The 778-nt window shown below is 37.0% G+C and overlaps 1 protein-coding gene across 2 annotated transcripts in view; it reads right to left on the reverse strand.

Annotated features, from left to right (window-relative positions):
* Window positions 1-438: 438 nt before the first annotated feature.
* ADAT2 (adenosine deaminase, tRNA specific 2) overlaps window positions 439-778 on the reverse strand; it is an 8,852-nt gene continuing 8,512 nt past the window's right edge. For both annotated transcript variants that reach the window (XM_026039195.1, XM_026039194.1), the window contains one exon: window positions 439-536. In XM_026039195.1, the coding sequence (XP_025894980.1) occupies window positions 460-536 (77 nt within the window). In that variant the 3' untranslated portion in view covers window positions 439-459. The remainder of the gene's footprint in view (window positions 537-778) is intronic.

The raw sequence follows: 778 nt of genomic DNA on the forward strand, positions 1-778 counted from the left end.
AAGAGTTTACAATCTCAACCACTTTATATGAAAATGCTGTTAGAAGTGACGCTTGCTTATGCTAATTAACACTTRTAAATTTAAATTAAAAATGCAGTTCTGCATACATACTTGTTTACATATGTATGTAACTTGTCCAAGGTATTTTTGAAAATTTGGCTTGCACTAGAGAAGAAAGAGCAATGAAGAACTATTACAATGGTCTTACTTCCAAGCCACAAGGGCTGCACAGTTCCTTATATGTCTTTTGATTCCTAAATAGTCAAACACAGACTGTGACATGGTTACAACACCTTCCTCCAAGTGATTTACTTATGTGCCTAAGCAACTAYCTACTTTTGAAAAACAAGGTACTTTTTACTATCATCGTTAGTAAGAATGCTATAGAGAACATATTTTAAACATAGTTTAAACATAGTTTAATTTAAAGGAGGACACTGAAGAAATCTTTCCATATTGCTATTCTGCAGGTTTCTGTATTCCATCAGTGCCAGATGAACTACGTTTTTTCTTCTTCCGTACTTTTGATTTTGGAGCTGCCAAGAGAACAGAAAMAAAACATCAGAAATTAATTACAATAACTTTAATGCCAGCATTCTGTGTGGCATTCTGTGTGACTTTAATGCCAGCATTTACTGTGTGCAGTTCTGGGCTCCCCAGTATAAGAGGGATGTGGAGCTTCTCGAGAGGGTCCAGAGAAGGGCAACCAGGATGATTAAGGGAATGGAACATCTCTCGTATGAAGAGAGGCTGAGTGAGCTGGGCCTGTTTTCTCTGG

The sequence above is a fragment of the Nothoprocta perdicaria genome, unplaced genomic scaffold (genome assembly GCF_003342845.1).
Source record: "Nothoprocta perdicaria isolate Ctin4 unplaced genomic scaffold, notPer1 scaffold_221, whole genome shotgun sequence".
NCBI classification, from domain to species: domain Eukaryota; kingdom Metazoa; phylum Chordata; class Aves; order Tinamiformes; family Tinamidae; genus Nothoprocta; species Nothoprocta perdicaria.